The 26,585-nt window shown below is 38.9% G+C and overlaps 2 protein-coding genes and 1 long non-coding RNA gene across 3 annotated transcripts; 1 reads left to right on the top strand and 2 right to left on the bottom strand.

Moving 5' to 3' along the window:
• Window positions 1-1,703: 1,703 nt before the first annotated feature.
• LOC125228485 (pyridine nucleotide-disulfide oxidoreductase domain-containing protein 1) lies at window positions 1,704-3,249 on the bottom strand. The gene has a single exon (XM_048133060.1). The coding sequence runs from the start codon at window positions 3,188-3,190 to the stop codon at window positions 1,718-1,720; it is 1,473 nt and encodes a 490-aa protein (XP_047989017.1). The 5' UTR covers window positions 3,191-3,249; the 3' UTR covers window positions 1,704-1,717.
• An 808-nt stretch (window positions 3,250-4,057) lies between these two features.
• On the top strand, window positions 4,058-24,755 carry LOC125228481 (sorting nexin-25-like). Its single transcript, XM_048133043.1, has 17 exons — window positions 4,058-4,506; window positions 4,803-5,110; window positions 5,682-5,854; window positions 6,488-6,674; window positions 7,245-7,488; window positions 8,102-8,311; window positions 9,054-9,228; window positions 9,474-9,631; window positions 9,896-10,069; window positions 11,653-11,790; window positions 12,420-12,560; window positions 12,923-13,053; window positions 16,103-16,245; window positions 16,958-17,108; window positions 17,894-18,024; window positions 18,437-18,585; window positions 24,131-24,755. Exons 1-17 carry the CDS (start codon window positions 4,276-4,278, stop codon window positions 24,188-24,190), a joined length of 2,904 nt encoding a protein of 967 aa, XP_047989000.1. The 5' UTR covers window positions 4,058-4,275; the 3' UTR covers window positions 24,191-24,755.
• On the bottom strand, window positions 20,713-24,177 carry LOC125228494. The gene is made up of 3 exons (XR_007177293.1): window positions 24,111-24,177; window positions 23,447-23,549; window positions 20,713-20,848 (listed from the first exon to the last, which is right to left on the bottom strand). It is a non-coding gene; the product is annotated as an uncharacterized LOC125228494 (long non-coding RNA).
• Window positions 24,756-26,585: the final 1,830 nt, after the last annotated feature.

Raw genomic sequence — 26,585 nt, 5'->3', positions numbered from 1 at the left:
ATCTGAGGTACTACATATTTGTAATCTGAAAGTAATCAAGTCAATAATTTCAGTTATTTTGAATCGACTATGATTCCGAATTATTGGTAATAGTAATTATTGTATAGATGATTAGTGATTCCTTTATATGTAATGGTAATTTACCGTTTCACTTGATTACATTACAAGTAATCTGACACCCAGTAGTGGATTACAAAGTAAAATCAAGTAATCGTGTAATCCGGAATCGATTACGATTTGCCCATCTCTGCGGCGCTGTTGCAAGTTTTGAGACAGAAGTATATGCTAGAAAGAGATGCAGATATTTGCCACTCACTCTTACCTATAGTTGCGTCTCAAAACTTGCAGCAATAACTTGCTGGTCTAAACTCAGCTTAACGAGAACAACACACGAGCGCGCCATCTGTCCCAGCTGTGGTGCTTTACTCAGGCCACACGCTATAACCATACCGAGCGCATCGATCAGCCGCTTAGTTCCAACGCGCGCCAATAGATGGCGCAAAAACTATATTGCGAAACGGGACAATGACGTCATCTTTTTCGTGCATGCTGCCCGTAGTAACGAGTTATTAGACGTTATCACGTCAAAAAGCGGCAAATAAAAAGGGTGTGTAATGATTGGTATACCTGTTTTTGGTATAGTAACATTTGATATAACAACATTTGGAATATATTTAACGGATATAATCACTCATTAGATATAAGTAACGTTTGGTATAACAACAAAATATCTACTTTTATATATTCATCATTTGGTATAACACTTATTTATAATAACCGTTATATGGTATAATTATTCATTGATATACAACTAGTATACTATAACTAGCAAAAAGTATAAAGCATTTCATGAATTAATTTTATTATTTTTTGAAGGGATCACAGTTCTAACCTAACCTAACCTACTTTTCTGATAGCAGTACATATGTTTAAGGATCACAGTTCTAACCTAACCTAACCTATTTTTCTGGCAGCAGCTCGTTGTGTGTAGTGGTCACAGTTCTAACCTAACCTACTTTTCTGGTAAATGATGGATCTAATTCATTGTACAAAAAAATGTTATTCTAACTGTGCTTTAGAAGAAATTAGTGTTATACATTTTATTTATTATCAGAAATAAGCATTATACTCAAAGTATGTTGTAATAAATGTTGTTCGAAAAAATGATCATTATATTAAATTTTTTTTTTTTTTATTATGGACTGATCGGCGATTGACCCTAGTTACATTATACAATTTTTGAGTATATTATTTGTTATTATACGATTCAATAATTATATCAAATGATAGTTATTACGACTAAAAATATATCAAAAAAAGTTATACGACCGTTATGCACCCAAATAAAAAAGCTATGCCTCTCGTCGAAGATCCATTATCAATATATTGACTTCTTTGTAACTACCAGTAAAAAGCTTGACCAGAAATAATTAGAACTAAATCTTCTCGAGGCTGAGGCGTAGGGTTAGAGCCGGCGTAGCTTTATTTGACGTTGATATGCGCATTGTAATATGCCTACTTGAAAAATAAATATTTCATTTTCATTTCACTATTTTCTTCGTACTAACCTTAACTGTCACCCCATAAACAGCACCCTCCTGACAATAATCATATATTTCTGGTCAGGCGTTACATAGTATAGAATGTTTATTAACTTGTTTTCTTATAGGGAAACAATTTCGGTGTTTTAAAGATAAAAAACACTTATTTCAACATTTTAATCAAAATAGTCATCAATATCTATGTCAGGATTTAAAATATCGTCTCCAAATGGTGACAAATCTATTTGGTCAAGTATAAGATTTTCACACATTTCTTCTAAATCTGTCTCTCCTACTAAAATTGCTCCTTGAAGTCTACCATTTTGAAGCACAAATTTAACATATTCAAGGCAAGGAGTTGTTCTTAACAGGATTTCATAATCAGTGCCTAATCCTTGTCCATTATATTTACCAAGTAATACTACCCTGTACCCAAAAAGAGTTGTGCAATGTGTGAATAACTCAAAACAAAAATCTTGTAAGACTTCTTGGTTTGTAGTGCGGGCATGCATTGACTTAGCCGCCATTGCCGCCATCTGTCTTGCTTGGGTCCAGAGTCTGAGTTGAAACCAGTGTGGAGCATGTGTCCATGCAGCATGAGCTACATCACCGGCTGCAAATACATCTCTAACAGATGTTTCTTGGAATTCATTAACAGCTAATCCACCATCAGGTCCATGAGTGGGCTGCTGGTCCCATAAAAAGTTAACAGCAGGCTCCACTCCTGTTGCCGATATAACAAAGTCACATAGTACTGTTCTGCCATTAGTTAGCTTAACTTGTAGTGGGTATTCTTTGTCCTGAAATTCATTTATAGATTCAATTTCAGTTTTATAAATTATATCTAATTCTTGCTCGCCAGTTTCGTTTTTTATATCCTCAAGTTTCCTAAACCAGTCAGGACCAAGAGCAGCAGATTTCAGGTCTTTATTCAAAGCAACTACAGTGTCTTCCTCTGAAAAAACATGCCTCCTTGATATAATATGTTTAGGTGGATCAGCTTCTGAGGTTTTTCTCCGGAAGGTGTTTTGGAAAAATTCAGCAGCACCAGGATCTATGAATGTGGACGATATGTAGTCATCTCTTATCACCCAAACTTTTTGTATTCCTCTAGTTGCATGTACAATTTCTGATGCAATTCCGCCATTTCCCACAATAACCATTTTTCGACCTGTTTTCAACTTTTCTTGGAACTCTTGGACAGACTCAGTGTCCCTGATTCCGAGCACTCTTTTAGATTTACTAGATTCTGAGATAAGCTTCGGTATGCCGCCTGTACATATACATATTACACCATATTTAATAACCGTTCCATTTGATGTTATCGCAAATTTATTTTTCGTGTTTACACTTTGTAATGAATCGTAAACTATATTCAAATTCGGATGTATTCTTTGCAGCGAACTTGCTTCAGTCTCATTAACATCAAACTTGACCACAGTCTTCGCGAAAAAGCTGACGTTGCTCACATTTTTGACCAGGGAAGATGCTGTCACCATCACCAATGTTTCCTCGGGATGCAGTATAGCCAACGTCTCTACACATGTCACGCCAGCTATTCCACCGCCTATGACCAAATAAGTAGTATCTAAAGTTATTCCTTTATCAGCCATTAATAATAATATGTTGAATTGTTTCGTTTGGTTCATAAAATTATATTTCCACAAAGTCTGCAACAACGACAACAACCATGCAACCACCAGCTGGTCTTGACAGTTTACATGACAATGTCAAAAGATACACTTGACATTTGTTTTTTTAATAATAGCAAAACTACGACGATTGGTTATTCTGCTTAGTGAAAAACGAGTGGTTCACTAATCACTAAGGTTCATCAAAAATAATACATACATACATACAATCACGTCTGTGTCCCATGAAGGGGTAGGCAGAGCACATGAAACTACTCAGGTTTCAGTGCCACTCTTGGCAAATAAGGGGTTGAAAGAAAACGAAACTGTGACAAAAATAATACACTTTCAATAAATTTATTTATTAGCTGCAGGTGCGCTGTTGAACCATATGTGAGCACTGGAACGCCCTAACTTGGCGCTAAGGGCCTCCACAGACGGGAGACAAAACTTTTTTGTCTCCGTCGTATTTGTATGAAAAGTTGCGTCGCCTCGTGTGCGCACCTTCATACTAGCCCATAGACCGAGCGACGGAGACATAACAGTTTTGTCTCCCGTCTGTGGGGGCCCTAACGATTTTCTTTCCGAATAGACTACTGAGGATTTGTTGGTAAGGTCTACGGAGCCCTGTTTCTATGATCGGATCCGACATGTGTCAAAACAATGTATACTTTTTTCCTACTTAAATAAGACACAAAATATAACAATTTTTTTTATCTAAATGTATCGGAATATGCTTTACTTTTCATCGAGCGGTTTCGTATGGTTTCGTTGGGGTCGGGTCGGTGTCGGGTCGGGTGAGTCGAGTCAACCAAGAGTCAACTTGGTCAGTGTGACAAGACAAACTGACAGCTTATACATAATTTATTTATTTATTCACGAGATAGTTGCAGATCAGGAAATTGAAATAACATATTAAATACTCCGAAAATGTGCTTGAATTTACTCCAGTTTAATATAAAAACATAAAGTGGTTTCATGTTTCGTTCTATTCGTGTTAATAGGTAGTGCTATGTTATTATTATTATGAGTAACATAAACTTATTGATTGATTCTGTAAAACACTAATAATATATTGTTACTGTGACCAAAAACCAATTATAATGTGGACGTGGGTCGGGATAAGTTCAGTGCCCTTGTGGTTAATGTTGGCATGGTACTTTCCAATAATTTGGAGTCCAGTTTACCTTTTAGTGTTGACTATTTTTCTGGTAGTTCTGGTGTTTGCACTGACATTATGGGGCCACATCTCTCTGTCTTCGCCTCACCAGCCTTCCATTTTTCTGATGGATAAAGTAGAAAAAGAGTTGAGGCAGTTGGAGGAAACTTTAAAGGTATGATTGTACCTGCAATCAACACATTAATATTTTTATTTTATTTTGCAAGTACCTGTTCAAAATCAGATTATCAACAATTAATCCAAATAATTCAAATGCAATTTTCTTAAGGTTTATATGTGAGTTTGCATGGGAAAACGTCCCACTTTGTCGATTGCTATAAAGCCGCTTTGTCCATTTATTCATATAAATATACAAGTAAATCTTGCCTTAATGGTAACTGACAAAGTGGGTCGTTTTACTAAACACATTCACATATATTTTATATTTACAAACTTTAATTACCTCATCAGGATGACCTAAGTACCTGGCCGCATGCAGTTAAAAAGAGTCATCTACCAGTCATATTTGGTCGCACCGTTGACAGCCAGTTACAGCAACTGATTGACTATGTCCTCAGAGATTTTGTTACTCGTTGGCTGAAAGAGTTTGCCTATAGGCCCGAACCTGTTGTTGACAAATTTAAGGAACATGTATGGGGTGCAATAAAAAATCTACACGAGCGATTGTTGCGAGTTGATGCTGAAAAGCTATTAGCTAATGATATGGTGTTGAAAATTACTCAGCATTTTGAGCGTATTAGAATTGCTCAGAGCTGTGCGTAAGTATCTACCAACTTTTTAAATTTTGTTTTAAATCAGTCTTTCATTACTAAATTAGTCACTAAAACATTTTTTTTTCAATGTATTGGGTATATTATTGTTATTGTACATATTTTTTTTTTTTAATATTGGGGGACACCTTACATAGATCAACCTAGCCCCAAACTGAGCAAAGCTTGTGCTATGGGTGCGAGGCGACGATATACATACTTATATACATAGAAAACATCCATGACTCAGGAACTAATATCTGTGTTCATCACACAAATAAATGCCCTTACCGGGATTCGAGCCCGGGACCGTGGCTTAGCAGGCAGGGCCACTACGCGCTAGGCCAGACTGGTCATTATATGGTGATTTTTTAGTATATTTGCGATTATTCTAAAATAATTAGATATTTGATGCTATGTATTTTAAATTAATTTCATAAAATAAAATCAGTTGACATAAAAATGTTTTAAAACATATTTTATTCAAACTCTGCTTTTAGTACAATTAACATTTATTATAACAAAATTGTATTTGTATGCATGTGGTGCGTGGTGTTATAATAACATTCTCCTTTAACAGATTAGAACTAAACCAGGCGCCAGTGTTCGCACTAGCACCTCACCTAATGTTGTGCGAGACGGAGCTCCACTACCTCCGGCAGATCAGTGAGCTGATTGTCATGTTCCTCATGCCGAGATGCTACTCCTTGTCTCCCGTGTCTCACTTCATGAGGGAAGTGTTGGCATGCAAAGGTAAACTTGTATATTTGAGAAATTTATTTTCTGGCTATTTTATAAACCCCAGTTCAATTAAAGATTTAAAATCGGGTAACTCACGTTAAATTGTCGAAGGTCGCTCGACATGTTTCGCTCCGTTACGAGGAGCATTTTCATTGAGCACGCGCGATGCCGATTACGTGAGTTACCCGATTTTACATGTTTAATATGGCAGTGTCTCACGGTAGTTTTATTATTAAAATTGCTAATCCCCAGTTCAATGTTCATAGCAGTGCAGATGCACGAAATTTTCGGGCTACGAAAAACCATGTGCGTTATGCTAATAGGATAGGAGAGTCCACACAGAACAAGCAGCGTCCATTGCGTTTGCAGCGCGAGGACATTCAATTAGCCCGGCCCACACAGAGCGATACATGCCTTCTAGGCAGTGTGCTCACGTGGCAAGCTTGCAATGTAGGCCGAGGCTTGCGCGCGTTTTGTTCGGCCGAGCAACCTGCCTCAGCCAAGGAACGTCTACATTGGACATTTGCCGCGTGAGCATATTGCCTCCCGGCGTGCCTCGCTCTCTGTGGACCCGGCTATTGCCACGTGCTCTGTGTGGATCTCTGCCTAACTCCAAGACATTCAAATAGATATTTCACCTTCCAGTGTTCCAACCAGCCATAGATCTGATCACAGACCCCGATTACATAAACCAAAAGATCATCCAATACCTCGAAGCTCAGAAGGAAGTGAACGCCATGCATGTCAGGACCCACGAGTACGCGAAAACGTTCGAGGATTACATACGACTAATAAACAGCTGTGATAACGTTGACCAGCTGAAACGGTTACGGTCAGTAAGCATTTGTAACGTTCACTTTCATTATGCGCTTAATAGATACCTAAATGTTGAGAAATTAGTTAAGGTAATGAGTAACCGATTGTGAACTAATGCAGAAAATAAACTGGTCTTGATTTTCTTTGCTAATCTAGATGGTTCTATATGACAACTCTGTATATGTATAGGTACTAGCTTTTTCCCGCAGCTCCGCTCGCGTTAAATTCGAAAATTGCGGAATGCTCCACACAAATTTCCACCCCCTATTTAGGGAAGTGGGGGGTTAGTAAGACAAAAAGTAGCCTATGTCACTTTCCATCCCTTCAACTATATCCAAACAGACACACACACTTATAATATTAGTATGGATTTTGCACCTACTGTCACAGTATATAAGTAATAAGACAACTTTTATCTACCATTCAGTAGGTAGATACCGCATAGGTACTACTGCTTCAGGTTTTTTAGCCGTGTATTTTTTCTTTACATTTATACTTACTATTTTAATAAGCTTGTGTACCTACACGTTAGGGCCTTTTATGGACACAGTCTTAGCTTGATTTTTAATTTAAAAAAATCTTGTAGGTACGACATAGTAACCCAAATAATGCAAGCAACCACCCTCCAAAACATGAAACGGGCAAAAGGCGTGGACGTGGACGCAGAGAAAGGAGGGCAGCAGAACGTAAGCCGGCAACAGATAGCCGACGCGAAGAAATTGAAGAGATATATCACTCAGCTCAGTATAGCTAAACTTGAGTGTGAAGAGCACCTTAAGAGGTTGGGCTGGGATGGCGCCTTCCCTGCTGTAAATGAGTCGGATAACAAGGTAAGCTAACAAACTGATAGATCCAGTCCTTTCAGAGCAAGAAATTAAAATCCGAGTCGAATTAAAGTCGCCGTCAATAGAATTTTTGAACAATGTAAACAAACCCTGTAGTCAAAATGTCTTTAATTTCCATTCTAACTCATCAGATACTGGCTAAATCCATGTGTTATTTAATCAATTCATATCATATTATGATCCTCAATCTTTAAAATAATAAAATTGTGCTAGAATAATGATATTTTATAGGATGGCTTGTTTATATTGTTGACAATTTCTATTGACGGCAATTTTAGGGAAGATTCGATTGCAGCAAACAGGGTAATCAGGGGATTGCAGCAAACGTTTGCAAAAAAACCGGTATTTTTGTATCAAGTCAAAATTGCCTTGCTGCTGAATGACTTAATAGGATTAGATAATAGGATAGTTACTATTTAAATCTCACATCTTCATTAGGTCAACTGGAAGAGATCCCTATCAGGGATAAGTTCGCCTTTTGTATTTCTTCCTTCTCTATTTTATATTTGATGCCGTTGTATATTTTTGTTAGTGCTGGTGGTACAATAAAGAATTTACTTACTAACCAGTCCATTGATTGTAGTATAATTTATTTCAGTGTCTACCCCTCCACAAAGTGCTAGAAAGCGTGACAGGCCGGCGGTACCTATCGATGTTTCTGGAGACAATGTGCTCGCAAGGCCTGGTTGGATTCTGGATGGGAGTAGAAGAGTTGCGGCACAGTCCAAGAAGCAGTTGGCACCAGCTTGGTGCTGAGATCTTTTATACGTACATCAGATCGCCCACTGCGGAGATTAAGGTGGACAAGGTAAGGGACCACTCAACAAAATCATATCGTGGCCCAATAAGATGGGAGGGTAATATCATAAGAATTAGGTATATTGATTTAAACTAACACGATTTTCACACACATATTAAAACGGGACGCGTGTGCGTTTTCACATTATCCGATCCGATATCGGATGTAGGACTGATATCCCATACATTACAGGCGCTATTTTGAATTTTTTCCATTAAAATCCTTCCGACTAACACTTACGTTTATATTTATTTATTTATTTAAACTTTATTGCGCAAATTATCAATAAAAAGTACAAATGGCGGACTTAACGCCTTAAGGCATTCTCTACCAGTCAACCATTGGGCAAAACAGAGATAGTTAGTTTGGTGCACAATATTATAGAGCCAGTATGAGATTGTAATGATTAAATACAAGTCGATACCTACTATTATAAAATAAACATACACAAATACAATAAATAAACCTACATATATATTAGTATAATACAAATATATAAATAAAATACACATACATAAATAAATAAATGTACCTAGTGCGAGACATCAAGTAGACTACGAGACATCTAGTAGTTATATTACGTCCGTGGTCACAAGTAGACTGGCGGGTGACGAGTTTTTAAAATCAACTGCGGTTAGTATGATATACTTGTACAGCCTGAAGATGTTTGGCTGGCATTTGTTTATGGACTACAGTTCCAAAAAATATTTCTCCCACTTCCAAATTACAAAAAAAATATTGTCATCGACAGGACACGAGAAAACGAATGGAGGCATTTCTGCTCGGGGACAAAGGGCCGGAAGTATTTTACGAAGTGCAAGACACTGTTGTCGACACGATACAGGAGAAGTACTACTCTTCGTTCATGCTCAGTGAGCAGTACAAGGCACTGATGATCGAGCTGGCGAACGAAGAAGCTAATAAAGGTTAGTGTAGTTTGAACGTTGTATGTATAATTTTTCGTTAAAAATTGTTTAATCTTGTAACAGATGTCTGTGTGTGTCATTACCTTCGTGTTCTAGTAAAATTAGTTTGGCCATGGCTATACATCTGACACAAAACTGCGTATTATTTTCCGGTTTTTTGTACGTGTTATGATAATCAATTAATTATACGGTCGAGAAAACAAACTCTTACAATCTTGATGGACTTCTTTGTTGTTTCATTTTAGAAATAAACGCCGAACGATCTCCTATAGAAGACCGGCAGTTGTCGAACGAGTCCGTGTCATCCGCAGAGAGCGCGGCCGCGTTACACCTTACAGAGCATTCTACATACGCGAGGCGGAAACTAGATCAGCTGCAGGAGAGGCATAACAACAAGACTCAGGTGAATATTGTCGTTCATTTGAAAAAAGGTCTCCTATAGAAGACCGGCAGTTGTCCAACAAGTGATTGTCGTCTGAACACTGCATAGGTGAGGCGCAAGTTGGACCATTTGGCAGGAGAGACTTTACAACAAAACTTTGGTGAACACTCATTGTTGTTTTAGAAATAAACGCCAACTGATCTCCGATATAAAATCGACATTAACATATCATTAATATTCCTTGCTTTCCAAATGTCATCTAACATTTATACTTCACCATTTCAGGCATTAGCGGCCCTCAGAGCGTCATTGAAACCCGAGTCTCGAGCTCTAGCCATGCTGGAGAACGAAGTAGAACGCCTGACAGAAGAACAAATGCGGTTAGAGTCACATCTGGCTCGCACGGACACTTGGGCCGAGCATCTTGGCACGTGGCGGGCCACTGTGCAGAGTGCCGAGGTAAAATATATACATTTTAGGCATTAACGGCGCTCTGAGCATCGTTGAAGCCCGAATCTCGAACTCTAGCTATCCTTGATAGTGAAGTGGAACGCCTGACACAGGAGCAGATGTGGATGGAGTCACATCTGGCTCGCACGGACACGTGGGCCGAGCATCTTCGCACGTGGCGAGCCACTGTGCAAAGTGCCGAGGTAAAATATATACATTTTACGCATTAACGGCGCTCTGAGCATCGTTAAAGCCCGAATCTCGAGCTTTAGCTATCTTTGATAGTGAAGTGGAACGCCTGACAGAGGAGCAGATGTAGTTGGAGTGACCCCTGGCTCGCACAGACACTTGGGCCGAGCATCTTGGCACGTGGCGGGCCACTGTGCAGAGTGCCGAGGTAAAATATATACATTTTAGGCATTAACGGCGCTCTGAGAATCGTTGAAGCCCGAATCTCAAGCTCTAGCTATATTTGATAGTGAAGTGGAACGCCTGAAAGAGGAGCAGATGTAGCTGGAGTGACCCCTGGCTCGCACAGACACTTGGGTCGAGCATCTTGGCACGTGGCGGGCCACTGTGCAGAGTGCCGAGGTAAAATATATACATTTTAGGCATTAACGGCGCTCTGAGCATCATTGAAGCCCGAATCTCGAGCTCTAGCTATCCTTGATAATGAACTGGAACGCCTGACAGAGGAGCAGATGTAGCTGGAGTGACCCCTGGCTCGCACAGACACTTGGGTCGAGCATCTTGGCACGTGGCGGGCCACTGTGCAGAGTGCCGAGGTAAAATATATACATTTTAGGCATTAACGGCGCTCTGAGCATCATTGAAGCCCGAATCTCGAGCTCTAGCTATCCTTGATAATGAACTGGAACGCCTGACAGAGGAGCAGATGTGGCTGGAGTCACATCTGGCTCACACGGACACGTGGGCCGAGCATCTTGGCACGCGGCGGGCCACTGTGCAGAGTGCCGAGGTAAAATATATACATTTTAGGCATTAAAGGCGCTCTGAGCATCGTTGAAGCCCGAATCTCGAGCTCTAGCTATCCTTGATAGTGGAACGCCTAACAGAGGAGCAGATGTGGCTGGAGTCACATCTGGCTCGCACGGACACGTGGGCCGGACATTTTGGCACGTAGTGGGCCACTGTGTAGAGTGCCGAGGTAAACTTTTTATTTATTTATTTGTTACGGGTTTTCGAGTAGAGTGGGTAACTATTTTCATTATAATACGGGCTGCAAACGAATGAATATCAGGAACACCAGAGATCATTTGAATCCTGGATTATCGGTCTCACAGACAGATGTTAAAAGTGATGCACTATTTAGGGCCGGTTGCATCAAACCGTCTGTCATCGTTAAAGCGTTCGTTAAATTTTATTGTATGGGAAGTTCCATAGACGTCTGCTGCGTGACGATGATGTGTCTGTCAAATGTGGTTGATGCAACTGGCCCTTAGACCAGACTAGTCCTCGAAATATGTGTGATAATGATAAACACAGATACAAATGATCTTGCTAGGATTTAAAACCAGCCTACTTAATAGGCAGAAATCGAGATACTTACGTAACTTTTTCCCTTTTTTTAGATATTGGACGAAAATAAGCCCCCACAGTTCGTGATAGTAGTGCACATGGCCGAGCAGGAAACTACCTCAATCGAAGACGAGAGGCCAGAGCAAATCTCCACGGGATGGGTTATATTGAGAACGCTAAACGATTTCCAGGTAATAATATGTTTATTTTGTTTTAACCGTTCAACTAGTAAGTTATGCAAAATGTTACTACAGCAATTTGAAATACACTTCAAAATAATAGTGGAAATTGAGTCTCTTTCATCTGCTAAAAGCCTTATATCTAGGTATTAGGGCGTGTTTAGATATTATTGAACACCCCGGCCGCTTCGATATATCTGGGGCCCATTTCTTGAAGCTACAAGTTACAATTTACAAGTGGTCGTCAATGTCTAATATGACAAGTTGGAAAGAGACTTCCGCTTGTAACTTGTAACTTTCAGTTTTGAGAAATGGGCCCCTGATGGCGACTATACGTGGCATCATTGTGAACCTTATCGTAATACACGAAAGTGGAGATTAAACATAATGGTTTACTGAACGCACGAAACACAACACGGGATTAGAGGCCCATTTTTCGAAGCTACAAGTTACATTTTACAAGTGGTCGTCAATGTCTAATATGACAAGTTGGAAAGAGACTTCCGCTTGTAACTTGTAACTGTAAATTTTGAGAAATAGGCCCCTGGTAGCTGCCCTCATTGGCCCACTATCAAAATTCACCCTGAATGTAGGTAATTGCGTAGATAATTGGCATTATAAAAGTATTTTTGTTTTTTCAGGATCTACATCGAAAATTAAGGCCTATGTGTTCTGAACTGAAAAATTTGGAACTACCTTCGAATTCTTTTAAGTTTCTCTTTGGTAAAAATGATAAAAATTCCTTAGATAAAGCCAAGAACCTCATACAAAAGTATTTAGAAGTAAGTAAATTTGCAGTTTAATTACTTTTTAGTATAAGATTCATTTTAGAAATCAACTACTCTAAGGGCCAGTTGCATCAACCACTTTTGACAGACACATCATCGTCACGCAGCAGATGACTATGGAACTTCCTATACAATAAAATTTAACGAACGCTTTAACGGTGACAGACGGTTTGATGCAACCGGCCCTAAGATTGTTGTATGTGGTTGTGTTGATCGCCCCAAGAAGTGTCCATATTTATAGCAAGCTGGCTTAAACTTACTATATTCACATTTTTCTGCAAAAGTAACAGTTAAAGTGTTTAAGAATGTGCTTGGTTTGAATGTGCTTGGCACTTCTAATAAATACTTGTCTACAGTTTGTTTTAGAAGACGACAGACTGAACCAAAGTGAACCTCTATATACATTCCTCAACGCAACCAGCGAATTCACAAAACAGGGAGACAATCCAAAGAAAAACAAATTCTCGTTTTCTACGTTATTTAAAAGGTACGTAGTAAACCTAGTCAAGTACATATAAAACACTTCCTTCATGTGCGTGGAATCATGTTTGAGTTTATAGCAACTCTTTTTGAATTTTCTCTTTTCCGCAATTGGGCGCAACTTACCGCACATACAGTGTGTATCTGAACGAAGAGCCAAAACTTAGGTAAACCCAACTAGAGAACAAATCAAATTATTTTATTAAATATTTTTTTTGATTTGTTGTTTTTCAAGTAGTCACACTACTATATATAAATTATAAACTGAAATAGATATCATACACGAAAAAAAAAACGACAAGGCCCACTGGTGGTCGAGCCGGGAATCGAACCCGGGTGTTCAGCTTACGCGGCTAACGTCCTTACCACTGGACTACCCGCCCGCCACCGCCGCCGTTAGCTAGCCGCGTAAGCTGAAGACCCGAGTTCGATTCCCGGCTCGGCCACCAGTGGGCCTTGTCGTTTTTTCTTTCGTGTATGATATCTACATATTTCAGCTTAGATAAACCCCAGCTTAGGTAACACTGTTGTTTTTTCCTATAGGACCAAGACTGAAACAGCTAAAAAAATATTGAAGCTCCCATACTTATTCAGCTTCACACGACCAAAATGTAAGAAACAGATTTCGGTGTTGGTCCCATAGTAAAAGTCGCCCATTATGAGCTAAACGTTAACGGGTTTAGGTGTTGGCTTTTCGTTCAGATACATACTGAGGTGCAATATGCTGAGGTGAGGCCATTTCGTGGCAGTCGTGGCACTTTATTCTCCTATGTCATTCATAAATATTGTTTATTGTCTGTGATAATGAAATGCACATGATATTATATAATGAGCACATTACGCTACCATGTTAAAAATTCAGAGACCCTGGGAGGGGATCCAGAGAGTAATGGAAAACCTATTTTTAACCGACTTCAAAAAAAGGAGGAGGTTCTCAATTCGACTGAACGTTTTTTTTTTGTAGTTGTATTTTACATACATACATACATACATACAATCACGCCTGTTTCCCAGAGGGGTAGGCAGAGATCACGGATTTCCATTTACTACGATCCTGACAAACCACTTTCGCTTCACACACTTTCATAACGTTTCTCATACACGCTCGTCGGTTTCGAGTACTTCTAACCTGGCCTTTTTGCAATATTTCCCCGATTTGATCAAGAAAAGTTCGCCTGGGTCTTCCACTACCAACTGACCCTTCCACTCCTTTTTCATATACTTTCTTCGTTAATCTCCTCTCATCCATCCTCTCTACATGCCCAAACCACCTTAACATACCCATCTCAATCTTTGTCAACACATCTACATCCACTCCACACTTCTCTCTTATCACGCTATTTCTGATCCTATCACTCAACTTTACACCAGCCATGCTTCTTAACGCTCTCATTTCCACGGCATTCACTTGACTTTGAAGTCTTTTCTCCCACACCCAACTTTCACTACCATACATAAGTGTAGGCACCAAAACTCCTCTATGCACTGCCAGACGTGCTTTTTGCGACACTTTCTGGCTGCCCATAAAAGCGTTTAGTGCTCCATTCACTCTATTCCCAGCATTCACTCTCCTTTCAATATCTTTTCCATGTTTACACATACACAAACTCTTTCACTTGTTCCAAACTTTCATTATCGATCTCAATTTCGCAATCTGTCATAATCTCATCTCTTTCAAATACCATTACTTTCGTCTTACTGACATTCATTCTCATTCCTTTCCTCTCGAAGGATGCATGCACTCTTGTTACCATCAGTTGTAACTCCTCGGCCGACGACGCAAGTAATACTAGGTCATCGGCATATAGGAGACATTTGACCAGTAACCCTTCCATTCTCAACCCACAATCATAATCTTTCAGATCTTGCAAACAACTATCCATGAATAAATTAAACAGCCACGGCGACGCTACACATCCCTGTCTAACACCCTTTTCGATGCTAAACCACTCAGTGTATGACCCGTTTATTCTCACGCAAGCACTGGAATCCTCATAAAGAGATTTCAGTGCTTGAACGAGTTGACTGCCTACTCCATACATGGACACTACCGACCACAATTCATTCCTCATCACTCTATCATACGCCTTTTCCAAGTCCACGAAAGCGCAATAGACCTTTTGACCTTTGGCCAAAAACTTTTCGGCTATGCATCGTAAGGAAAAGACTTGATCCGAACATCCCATACCCTTTCTAAATCCCGCCTGTGCATCCCACACTTTCTCGTCGGTTACTCTCACTACTCTCTCAATCAACACTTTCGCATACAGTTTTCCTACGATGGTGAGTAAGCTAATGCCCCTGTAGTTTTTGCAGTCCAGTCGTGAGCCTTTTCCCTTGTAAAGAGGAACGATGACGGCCTTGCACCAGTCCTTAGGTACCCGGCCGGTACTGAAGCACAAATTGAAAAGGCGATACAACTGACTCGCTACAATGCCCTGTCCAGCCTTCAGCATCTCGGCGGAGACTTTGTCATATCCTGCAGCCTTACCTGATTTCATACCTTTCAATGCTTTCACAATCTCATCCATGCTAATTTCATCCATTGATAAGTTTTCATTCACACCTGAGGTTAGCATATTTGCTTCCTCCCTTTCAAACAGGCTTTCAAAATACATCGCCATCTCTTTAGAATACATTCTTCCCCATTCAGCAAACTTCCATTCGAATCTTTCACCGATTTTAGCTCAGAGTCTGAACTCTTACCTCTGGCTAGGCGAACGGATTTCCAGAAGAACTTTATGTTCGTCTGAAAATCTTGCGACAATCTTTCATCCATTTGATCATTAAGTTCATCTTTCTTTCTTTTAACTAATTCTTTCACACGCACTTTCATACTTCTATAGTTATCCTTCTATAGTTGTATTTTAATGTAATATTAATCAGTGAATGATAAATGTTTAAAATTAGTAAAAGGTCCCACTTTGTCGCTAAACACAGAGACAGACTGACAAGAATTTCTTGCATCTTCATACGAATTACCATTCCAAGCGTCCTTTTGGCAAAGGACTAGGACTTTTTGCTCAAAAAGAATACAATTGAAGTTCGTTTTACAGTACAAGCAGCGAAGCAACGAATAGATCGTCGACGGATCGCGAAGCGTTCACACACTTGTCGGCAGATGAAGATGAGATATCGCTCTACCTAGACGGGAATGGCACTGACCCCGCTAATAAGAACATGGCTAATGCCATGCGAGGTAAAAATTATATCCATAGGTACTTGTTTTGTTATACTAAGGTTAGTTAGGACTTAGGACCAATACAGATTTAGGTACTGAAATCCAGAATCAATTCAAAACTGGAAAAACCCTTGGGTTCCCATCGACAACTTGAACTCATGGCGTCTAACTCTGAGTCAGGATTCCAGTGTTTTGTCAACTGAGTATAACCAAGGCCTCATAGCCAGCAACTTTACAACCATTTGGGTTTAACGGACCCTAGCGATATAATTATACTGTAAGAGCGTTACCTACACTTTTTCTCCGGTAGCAATACCAGAGTCCCTATTCATATTGGAAATTCACTAGTTACTATATTCATTGAAACGTGTGTGAGCTATGGTACCAAGCCTAAGAATAAATTTAAAAGTGGAAAAGTTAATAGCTTGGGTGAGACGAAGTCATGTCCTTTAGATCTGAGCATTTTTGCTATATATTTTTGCATAAAAGTACGATTGCAATTTGTATAGAAACTGTGTAGGCGGCGCTATACCTCGACATGGTATTAAACCGGTAGTTATACCATCGTCCCAAAATTCAACGGGCGATTGCACCACTTCGTCCGTTACTGAATTTAACGTTCGCTGATTTTTTTGTGTGGGAATTTCCATATTCTTCTGCTGCGTGACGTGTTGACGTGTCTGTTAAGTGTAGTTGTTGCAACTGGTCCATAATGTATAAACTTTTACAGGTGCCGGTCCGTTGGGCGAAGAACGCGACAGCATAGCTGAGCCTTTGTACGCGCTGCTGAGCGAAGTGTTCGACATGCGGGGCGTATTCCGATGGCTCAGGAAGACTCTAGTCACTTTCGTACAAATCACTTATGGGAGAACTATTAACAGGTAAGCTGCTTTTACCTTGAGTCATTTATTAGAGACTAGCTTTTACCCACGGCTTCCCCCCAATTTTAGGTAAGTGGGGGTTAGAAAGAGACAAAAAGTAGCCTATGTCACTCTCCATCCCTTCAACTATCTCCACATAAATCACGTCAAATCATGGCTCCGTTTTGCCGAGAAAGACAGACAAACAAACAGACACACACACTTTCCCATTTACAATATTACTATGGATATTCAGCGACAGCACACCTCGGATAATGGCAATCAAATATATGAAAGTGCGCGTTCCGACGCACACAGTCTAAGCCCGTGTAGGTGAAGGCGTACCATGCTTGTGTGAGATATGACACCACGCAAATCAAGCAAAGAATACAGAGTGTAACAAAAATGGTGGTGATCCGTTTAAGGGCGTATTCAGTATCGTATTCTGATCAGGAAAAAGTAGAAAAATTTTTTTTCGCGAAAAAATTTTCATTTTTGTATGGGCCGGGCCGCGAGAATCGGCCGAACCGCCATACAAAGGTAAAAATTTTTTTCGCGAAAAAAAATTTTCTTCTACTTTTTCCTGATGAGAATACGATACTGAATACGCCCTTAAAGGGATCACCGCTATTTTTGTTACACCCTGTATGGACCAAATTCTCAAAACTGAGGTTCAAAAGTTTTAAGCCTGTGTCGAGAGATGGCAGTCTATGCACTGTGATTACACATTTTACTTTGACAGCAACTCTCTATAATACTCGATCCTCTTTGGTAGTAATGGTAGTATTAACCAACCTCCGTTTCAGACAAATAAAAGAGACGGTGACGTGGCTATTCTCCGAGCAAATGCTTCACTACTACATCAGTGTCGTCCTAAAGTCGTGGTGGCCGGGCGGCGTGCTGAGCGAGCCTGGCAACAGGAACATGGCAGACCGAGGTATGGACTTATACTAATTTATTTAAATAAATAAATAAATATTGGGGACACCTTACACAGATCAACTTAGCCCCAAACTAAGCAAAGTTTGTACTATGGGTGCTAAGCGACGGTATACATACTTAAATAGATAAATACATACTTATATACATAGAAAAGCCGGGATAACGCAAGGAGGATGATGATACATAGAAAACATCCATGACTCAGGAACAAATATCTGTGCTCATCACCCAAATAAATGCCCTTACCGGGATTCGAACCCAGGACCGCGGCTTAGCAGGCAGGGTCACTACCGACTGCGACAGACCGGTCGTCATTCATTCATTCATTCCATTTGTGATATCTCTTTTCAACCAGTCATCCATTTGTGACGGCTGAAACTTAAATCTCTTGTTCTTGTTCGGTACAGAGCACACCCGCACGATAGCCCTGGAACAGCTGAGCGAGACAGTAGTGGACGCGCTGTCGTCGCTAGTAGGCGCGCACGCGGCAGCTCGCGGCGCGCACAAGCTGTTCCACACGCTGCAGAACACCAAGCACAACAAGCAGCTCGCCTACGTGAGTACTGTCTGGGCTACTATAGCGTGTCCGGTACACAGCACTGTAACAGCTGAGCGAGACAGTAGTGGACGCGCTGTCGTCGCTAGTAGGCGCGCACGCGGCAGTTCGCGGCGCGCACAAGCTGTTCCACACGCTGCAGAACACCAAGCACAACAAGCAGCTCGCCTACGTGAGTACTGTCTGGGCTACTATAGCGTGTCCGGTACACAGCACTGTAACAGCTAAGCGAGACAGTAGTGGACGCGCTGTCGTCGCTAGTAGGCGCGCACGCGGCAGCTCGCGGCGCGCACAAGCTGTTCCACACGCTGCAGAACACCAAGCACAACAAGCAGCTCGCCTACGTGAGTACAGTCTAGCCTACTATAGCGTGTCCGGTACACAGCACTGTAACAGCTGAGCGAGACAGTAGTGGACGCGCTGTCGTCGCTAGTAGGCGCGCACGCGGCAGCTCGCGGCGCGCACAAGCTGTTCCACACGCTGCAGAACACCAAGCACAACAAGCAGCTCGCCTACGTGAGTACTGTCTGGGCTACTATAGCGTGTCCGGTACACAGCACTGTAACAGCTGAGCGAGACAGTAGTGAACGCGCTGTCGTCGCTAGTAGGCGCGCACGCGGCAGCTCGACACAGCACTAAGGACTGTATCGTTAAGTATAAGGACAAAACAAACCTCGTCTAAATGTTGACATGTGCATAATTTTGTATTATTATGTTCCGAGAGTATGATCTTAAGGTATTGGTAAGTACTATTTGATATAAGAAGGTCTGATATTTTTTTTATTTTAGGGACTTTATGGTACTTTCATTAAGGTCTAGCAAATAAATTTCGGACAACCCCTATCTGGCTTAATTTGAGAATATTTCAATGACTCTTTGTACGATTTCAACAAACAAAGGTTAATATGCTGCCAAAATATATTCTTTAAGAGTCGTCTCCATGGTTTTTCCAATTGGGTACTTGTAGAATAAATGCGGCGAATTTATATAATTTAAAAAAACGCAATTTTGAGCAACGTTCCGGATTGCCGTAAATTTTTGATGCTAGCAGGATGAGAGAAACAGATAAAAAAATTAGCCATAGGCCAAAGTCTAATTGACATTCATGGTGTTTGAACAGTGCTTAAACCAGATCGATATAAACAATGTATGATAGTCAAATTCGACATCAAAGTCGGAGTTAGAGTAAGCACCATGCCACATTCTCTAAATGGCCGCCATACACAGATCCTGAACTATATTTTTTTTAAATAACAGTGGCTAGACTATGTCCAGATATTCTGCTTTGTGGATCATGTGTCGTTGAGGTTCGCACCATACAATTTTTTTTCGCAATCGTATCGTCTTTTACGCACTTTGTGAATTTTCTAGTAGCATTTGTCCGGAATCGTAATTGGTACTCGGGAGGATTAAGTCAATACTGTCTAAACCATATGCTTTACGTCGAGTTTCTAGGACAAAATGTGTACCTTATTATGTGCCTTATTAAGCCCATGGCTTGTTATAAGAAAAATATAATAGCAAATAAATACGGCTACTCAAAGTTGTCTTCATACTTAACGATACAGTCTTTATTATTCATATAAAGATACAAGTAAATCTCGCCTTAATGGTAACCGACAAAGTGGGACGTTTTACTAAACACACTCACATATAATTTTGTTTGTATTGTAAATTAATGTACCTATATTGGTACAGTGACTACTTTACAAGCACTCCAGAGACTACCTTAAAAGTATCGTGTGATCTTTGTAATATTTTACTTACGCCATAGTTTAAGTTTTTGATGTCATCCACTAACAGCAACTTTTCTCCAAGTATTTCTTCTGAAAATTAAAAAAAAAAATTGATATAAATACCCGTGTATGTTACCGGTCAAGATTAATTTAATTACATTTTTCTTGGCCGAAAAACAAATGAGGAAAATTGAATATTTATTTCTTATATTTATGTATCTGTTGACGATGCCTATACTATTATTTTTCAGGTGTATTATGTGTATTCATTGTACATAATAGCAAAACAACAAAAATACAAGGCCGTTATAATTCATAACGTGCGTAAACTACGTTTACTTACCACTGCTCCGAACACCAATAGTATTTAGTTCATCGAGCTCTCCTTTACGGATGACGATAGTGCTGTGGTCCTCACTGTAGCGGTACATCTCGTCTGCCAGCATTTGCGTGGAGGCCTGCCCCTCAGACTTGAAACGCCTTTTGATTTGGTTCAGGAAGAGGAATGCTTTTGAACGTTGGCATGTCTGCGTGTAAAACAGAACAAATTTGTTTGGTTCGTAGACTGGTCAAAAAGAGAAATAAAAAAAACAAAGTGTGATGTAGAAGCTGCATTTTTGGTATATTATTTAGGGTCCTTGGAGGAATGTCAAACTATGTTTTGCAAGCAAAAAAAGGTGTGCTTTTTTTTTAATTTGCAAAATAACTGAAAAAAATATCGGACTTTTTTTAATTTTTGCAATGTCTTAAAAACTGGAGATTTTATTTAGGCAATAAGTTGCTTTACAAACTTAAAAGTACATTAAATTTAAAATCATTTAACCTACTTGCAGTGCCGTATCTCAAACAGTTTTTGAGATGTGACGCTTCAAAATGAAGGGTATTTTTCCCCTCTTTTTATGAAAATTTTCGTTTTGCCAATATTTAGAGACAGATTTCAGCGAAACATATCTCTGTATTATATATTTTGCGAAATAAAGTTGTAGCAAACTTAATTAGCTTTCATTTAAGACCTAAATAGAGTCAAATAGTAAATTTTTTACCTAAAAAAAAGATTTTAGCATAAATCTAGTATAACTGGATCAGAAATGAGTGGTGGAGGGCGATGGCCAAACGGAATAGTTTACATAATATATTTAGGTACATCACACTTTGTTTTTTTAGCAGATTTTCGTGTAAGATTTGGCCGGTCTATCGTGTTTAAATTCGAAATTAAATCGCTTACTGGCATATTTAATAATTTGCTTCCTTATTATTTAAATAATAACTAATTTGTCTGAAAGGTGCGAAGTCGTGTACATAGTACGTACCCAAATTATATCAACGCACATATCAGTGGCTATACACCGTGTTTCACTTAACACTAAAAACCTGAAAACACTTTGTTCAGAATCGAGAGTAGAATCGATTGAGCTATATCGTGATGGGGGTAATATTTTTATTTAAATTAGTATTATTAGTTATTTTTTACGTGCCCATTCTATTGTACTCGTAATACAACATTGTGTATATCGCATTGCTAGAGGTTGTTTACCTTTTTTCAGTATTTAGGGGTATTAATACTGGCCGGTTACTTGGACGATTATTTTTTCCGCTACTAGTTTGACGTTGTTTGTCAGTTTAATCTTAATGTTTATCATAAGTCATAACAAATTGAACTCGTACCTAATTACAACCTTGTCATTTTGAATATTGAGTTTATTTGCTTACTGCGATTACCTGTCCAATTTGAAGTTTACTGTGACAAAGCTTTAAAGTGTTTTACAGTGACATCTTAGCTGTCTATTGGTAAACCTTATGTACACAAATAAATAGTCTTATGGTTTATGATGGTAGTTAGCAATTATTTCATTGAGTGTAGAGCTAAAAGTCAAGTAGAGCTGTACAGAAAATTAAAAATTCAATTAAAAAAAAAGTAACGATCAGATTAAAAGATGAATACTCTAGATGAGTTTAAAAAATAAAAATCAGTTGGGGTGTCTGAGGTTTTAAGTGATACCGGAAACACCGTGTATATACTATTTGTATAGAAATATATAGTCAGCACAGAACTTAATTTAGATAGAAGAAACAAATTCATATATTTGTATAGGGGCCGAGCGTGTCAAATTTTGTACTGAAGTTGATTCTTGCCTGTAATTTTAAATATGTCTCAGGCTCTTGATTGTTCATAATTTTTGTGTTGTTGCAATTGAATATCACGTAACGAGGCATTTTTTATGTTTTGGTTGACTTCAACTTACAAAAATTGACGCCCGAAAGCTGCAAGCTGCGAGTAAAGACGGACAACTCAGTGGATTTCACTGAGTTCATTTGACACGCTAAGTAGATACGTTTGCTTGATCTATGGTATATATGACATCTGTGATAGTCAGTATTCATATGGCTCATCATACCTGCACGGGAAGCATGATCGCGCGATAGATGATAAAATAGCAGGCCGTCCCTATCGCACTATTTGTAAGTGCGATAGGGACGGCCTGATATTTTATTGTCTATCGCGCGACCATGCTTCCCGTGCTGATATAGCTTTTTATTGCTGTTTTACTTTTGTAGGTAAATAAGACTCACAAACATTGTACCATAAGTAGGTACTTATCATCGCACAAATGCCTTTACCGGCATTCGAAACCAGGACCACCGACTTCTCAACAAACCTTTTACCTATATAAATAAAAATATGACATATAGATTCTACAATTCTCTAAATTTAACTATGCATTCAAATTCGCTTACTTTGTCTGTGATGCAGAAATATAAATGTCCGTTATCCGCTATGTAGTTGAACAAATATGGTCCATGGAAATATGTGCATTTTCCATTTTGTTGCGAAACTTTTGATAACACTTCGTTCGCGATTTCCGTGAAATTCCCTTCACAACACGCGAATTTGGATAAAACCACTTTGTCCAAAGCCACAGCACTGAATAAGATAGGCATTGTCTGAAATCAATGCCGATGGTGATACCGGAAAATATAAGTGCTACTTTATTTCAAGATAAACAATTTTGATTCACATATTTTTAATATAAAACAAGACACGTGGAAACATATCAATGCCACCAACGCACTATCGAAGAATTCTCACATCTAAGCGGCGAGATATCTGTTCTAAAATTATTTACCTTGTTGGCTCGGTGCTAAAAACGCGCGCTCCACTGAATCTGTCGTTTACTCTGATAAATTGATTCCTGCGAGTATCGGGGCAGTCATCTGTGTCGTTCGCCTCTGAAATTTTGTACTGGATTTTATTTTAAAGTACTAATGTTTTGTTAGTTCTGTTTTTAAGAATGTCAATGGTACCTACTCAATATGGTACTTAGATCCAACAATCGCTTTTGCACTTTCTTATGTTTAAGTATCGAAATCGGTTAATTACTTTGTATAAAACATTTTTATTCGTATTATTAAATTTTAACTAGGTACAGTCAACCAATTGGAACCCTAGGCCGCTATACAACCATGTCAAAATGACATCAAGCAGTAAGAAATTTCTTATAATCTGATTTATAACGTCACTATGACATAGTTCTACAGTGGCCTAGGGTACCAATAGGTTGACTGTACACAGTCTAAGTAGGTACTATTCATTTTGTTTTTGTATTCACACTTTCACAGGTCTCTAACGGCGGCGGCGGCAAAATTTTTAAATTGTAGGGGCGAAGATTTATCGTCCCATTGAAAATTTGAATTTCGCGCCTTTTTCTAGTGACAACGGAAGCACGTAGTTAGTGTATTCACACATGCACACATAGGTATTTAACCTACTTACTACTACTATTTACATACGTTCGTTCGTCTTGTTTCAGGAGCTGTTCGAGCTGGTCCTCATGGAGGTATTCCCGGAGCTAAAGCGCTACCACACCTAACAACCAAAAGTAAGCGACGCTCAAGACAATATTATATCAGATTTCGTAACCGTACAGGGATTTTACAGACAAAACTGAATTGTCTGATATTTTGCTACTCTCTTAAAACATTCCGATTTATAATATTTTTGACAACAGTTGACTGAGAAAAAACTACAATCCATTGATTTAAAATTAGTATGTACCTAAATAAAACAAAAGAATGCAACTTCAGTGGTAAACAAGCTTCGAAGTTTTCGATGATAGCAGAGTCGGTCTACCGAATAAAATAATTTAAATATCGCGAAGAAATTTTGCGATTTGATAAGGTTGATCTCACATTCGTGTTCAGTTTATATTCATGTAATATGTTTAGATCTGTATTATATTTGTTAGATATATCTACGTGCCAAAGATCGCACACTGTGAATAGCTTCTTAGATGTACGGCTTAAATGTTAACACGTACCTGAGTTTTATATCAAATTTATTTATCTAGACTTGTATCTTTTTGTACTGATGATTATTTCCATCGTTTTCTAGTCCTTGTTGATCTTCTGAACTATAGACAATAGGTGTTGAAGTGTTGGTATAGGCTAGTTTCCTATACTTAAAATAAAATATTTTATGCAGTGCACGAAATAAAGCACCACATAATTAAGAAGAAAAATATGGACAGTAGTTATGTATAAACATAATTTCTATTTAATAAGTCAAAAGAAAGATATAAAGTAAATGAATTGACCGTGACGTCACTCCTCAGTATTTCATAGTAATTCCATATTAGCAAATCGTTTTGACAGTTCTTAAAAAGATGCTGATTTGACTACTAGGAAACTAGCCTATTGTATTATCTATATGTACAAATCTCTTAGTTAGCTTTTGGCTGTGGTTCTGAGGGTGCACCGAGCAATTGTTATATAAATACACAGTCGTTTCATATTCATTAATCTAATTTATAGTAGAATGGATTCTTCTATTCTAATTATCTAAAATTACAGAATAAATGAGTTCAAAGTGATAATCGTCGTATTTTTACAAACCTTATAAACCCATAAGTCCATCACAAGTTTGATTTAGTACGTTCACGTCAAGGACCATATAACTCGGGACAGACAAAGCTCATACAAAAAACCGGCCAAGAGCGTGTCGGGCCACGCTCAGTGTAGGGTTCCGTAGTTTTCCGTATTTTTCTCAAAAACTACTGAACCTATCAAGTTCAAAACAATTTTCCTAGAAAGTATTTATAAAGTTCTACTTTTGTGATTTTTTTCATATTTTTTAAACATATGGTTCAAAAGTTAGAGGGGGGGGGACGCACTTTTTTTCCTTTAGGAGCGATTATTTCCGAAAATATTAATATTATCAAAAAACGATCTTGGTAAACCCTTATTCATTTTTAAATACCTATCCAACAATATATCACACGTTGGGGTTGGAATGAAAAAAAATATCAGCCCCCACTTTGCATGTAGGGGGGGTACCCTAATAAAACATTTTTTTCCAATTTTTATTTTTGCACTTTGTTGGCGTGATTGATATACATATTGGTACCAAATTTCAGCTTTCTAGTGCTTACGGTTACTGAGATTATCCGCGGACGGACGGACGGACGGACGGACGGACGGACGGAGGGACGGACGGACGGACAGACAGACATGGCGAAACTATAAGGGTTCCTAGTTGACTACGGAACCCTAAAAAGCGTATCCTGAAATGTATGGGCCATTTAGACTTAAAACTAGATGGCGCTGTTTCGCAACCCGGAAGTGGCCAAAATCATATTTTCCCCAAATATTTTTGCGTGTTTTTATTTTTTATAAGAAACGACATGCTACTTCATTTTAATATCATGATATCAAGTCAATACACATTTTGAAAACAATAAATTTGTAGGCATCATCAGTATAGTTATGATAGTATTTATAATACGTGGCGCTAAAAAAATGAGGTACGAATCTTAGTATAGCTATAGAGCCTGTAAATCCTATATAAATGATCCTTGGTTCACGTGAAGGTATATCTTATGCAAATTATTATTATGATTTATTCAATAATTTGAAGAATTATATCGGCGACGTATTATAAAGTTCACATTAAAGTAATATGTACCTTCATAGATTGGTAAAATAGCTTTGTTAGGTTTCAAGGTGAAAAATAAAACACGAATAGTTCGAATAAATTCTATTTTTTAATGTTCAATATAATAAATCTGACGACTTTGGACCCAGGAGGCACTGGTGCCCAAGCCGTATTTTTTTTTACCTAAAGTTAAACCTAAACACATGAATTTGGCCGAATCGACAAACATAATACTGAATTTTGGCACGAAAAGTGTTGGGACAAGTGAAGTTTACATTATCCCTGAGCTTAAAATCTGTGCACGTAAATGGCCTAGTCTCACGGTGGAATAAACT

This window comes from Leguminivora glycinivorella, chromosome 8 (genome assembly GCF_023078275.1).
Source record: "Leguminivora glycinivorella isolate SPB_JAAS2020 chromosome 8, LegGlyc_1.1, whole genome shotgun sequence".
Classification (NCBI taxonomy): domain Eukaryota; kingdom Metazoa; phylum Arthropoda; class Insecta; order Lepidoptera; family Tortricidae; genus Leguminivora; species Leguminivora glycinivorella.
Note: the sequence above shows the minus strand (reverse complement) of the source record. Positions and strands in the feature narration are given on the sequence as shown.